The sequence below is a fragment of the Frankliniella occidentalis genome, unplaced genomic scaffold (assembly GCF_000697945.3).
Source record: "Frankliniella occidentalis isolate FOCC.00 unplaced genomic scaffold, Focc_3.1 Scaffold2443, whole genome shotgun sequence".
In the NCBI taxonomy this organism is placed as follows: Eukaryota; Metazoa; Arthropoda; class Insecta; order Thysanoptera; family Thripidae; genus Frankliniella; species Frankliniella occidentalis.
Window position 1 is genome coordinate 1 of NW_026269526.1, and position 860 is coordinate 860.

The window sequence follows — 860 nt, forward strand, 5'->3', positions numbered from 1 at the left end:
GGCATCAACATCGTGCTCAACATCGCCGCCAACCTGGTGGCCTTCGTGTCGCTGCGGTACCTCATCAACAGCGTGGTGGGCTGGCTGGGGGAGCTCGTCGGCATCCCGGACTTCTCTATCGAGGTAGGACGCGAAAATCAAAGGAACAAGACTAGACCTATATACACACTTTTTGATCAAAACGCCCATAAGGCAAATTTGTATCCCCTGGTTCGAACAGAAGATATTATCCGATCGAAAAAATAAAACCATGGTTAGTCTTACAATCTGTCAAGGCAACTTTTCCGCACTATTACAATTCTCAAATCGAAAATCGGCAAAATTCCATCATCCCTAGTGTAGGGTAGGAGGGTGAAGGCGCGTGTGTGGTGCTGAGAGAACTGGTGTTTGGAGTAGATGGTGCTGGGCGTGCTGTTCATGCCCGTCGTGTGGTTGATGGGCGTGGCGCCGGAGGACTGCAAAGACGTCGCCACCTTGGTGGGCCTCAAGACGTTCGTCAACGAGTTCGTCGCCTTCGAGAGGATGAGTCAATTGAAAGAAAACGACCAACTTTCGGTAAGGATCAAGCCGTCTTTGTCTCAATGACAAACTATTGTCTCTCAGAATAATTGTGACCGTTGGTCGCTATATGCAGCCACGCTCCCTGGCCCTGAGCACCCTGGTGCTGTGCGGCTTCGCCAACTTCGGCTCCCTGGCCATCCTCATGAGCGTGCTGTCGGCCATCGCCCCCTCGGCCAGGTCCAAGGTGTCCGACGTGGCCCTGCGGTCGCTCGCCGCCGGCATCGTGACCTGCTGCATCACTGCCAGCATGGCGGGTGAGCTACTCATCCCCATAATAACATGAAATGCAGCGATTTTTT

The 860-nt window shown here is 53.4% G+C and overlaps 1 protein-coding gene across 1 annotated transcript; it reads left to right on the plus strand.

Annotated features, from left to right (window-relative positions):
* Positions 1-6: 6 nt before the first annotated feature.
* On the plus strand, positions 7-844 carry LOC127751955 (solute carrier family 28 member 3-like). The gene is made up of 3 exons (XM_052276298.1): positions 7-123; positions 397-555; positions 635-844. Exons 2-3 carry the CDS (start codon positions 397-399, stop codon positions 842-844), a joined length of 369 nt encoding a protein of 122 aa, XP_052132258.1. The 5' UTR covers positions 7-123.
* Positions 845-860: the final 16 nt, after the last annotated feature.

Excerpts from the sequence above, each read along its gene's own strand:
- LOC127751955 (XM_052276298.1), top strand. The coding sequence starts at position 397 with ATGGTGCTGGGCGTGCTGTTCATGCCCGTCGTGTGGTTGATGGGCGTG. Across the intron at positions 556-634 it reads AAGAAAACGACCAACTTTCG|CCACGCTCCCTGGCCCTGAG; the intron begins GTAAGGATCAAG and ends CGCTATATGCAG.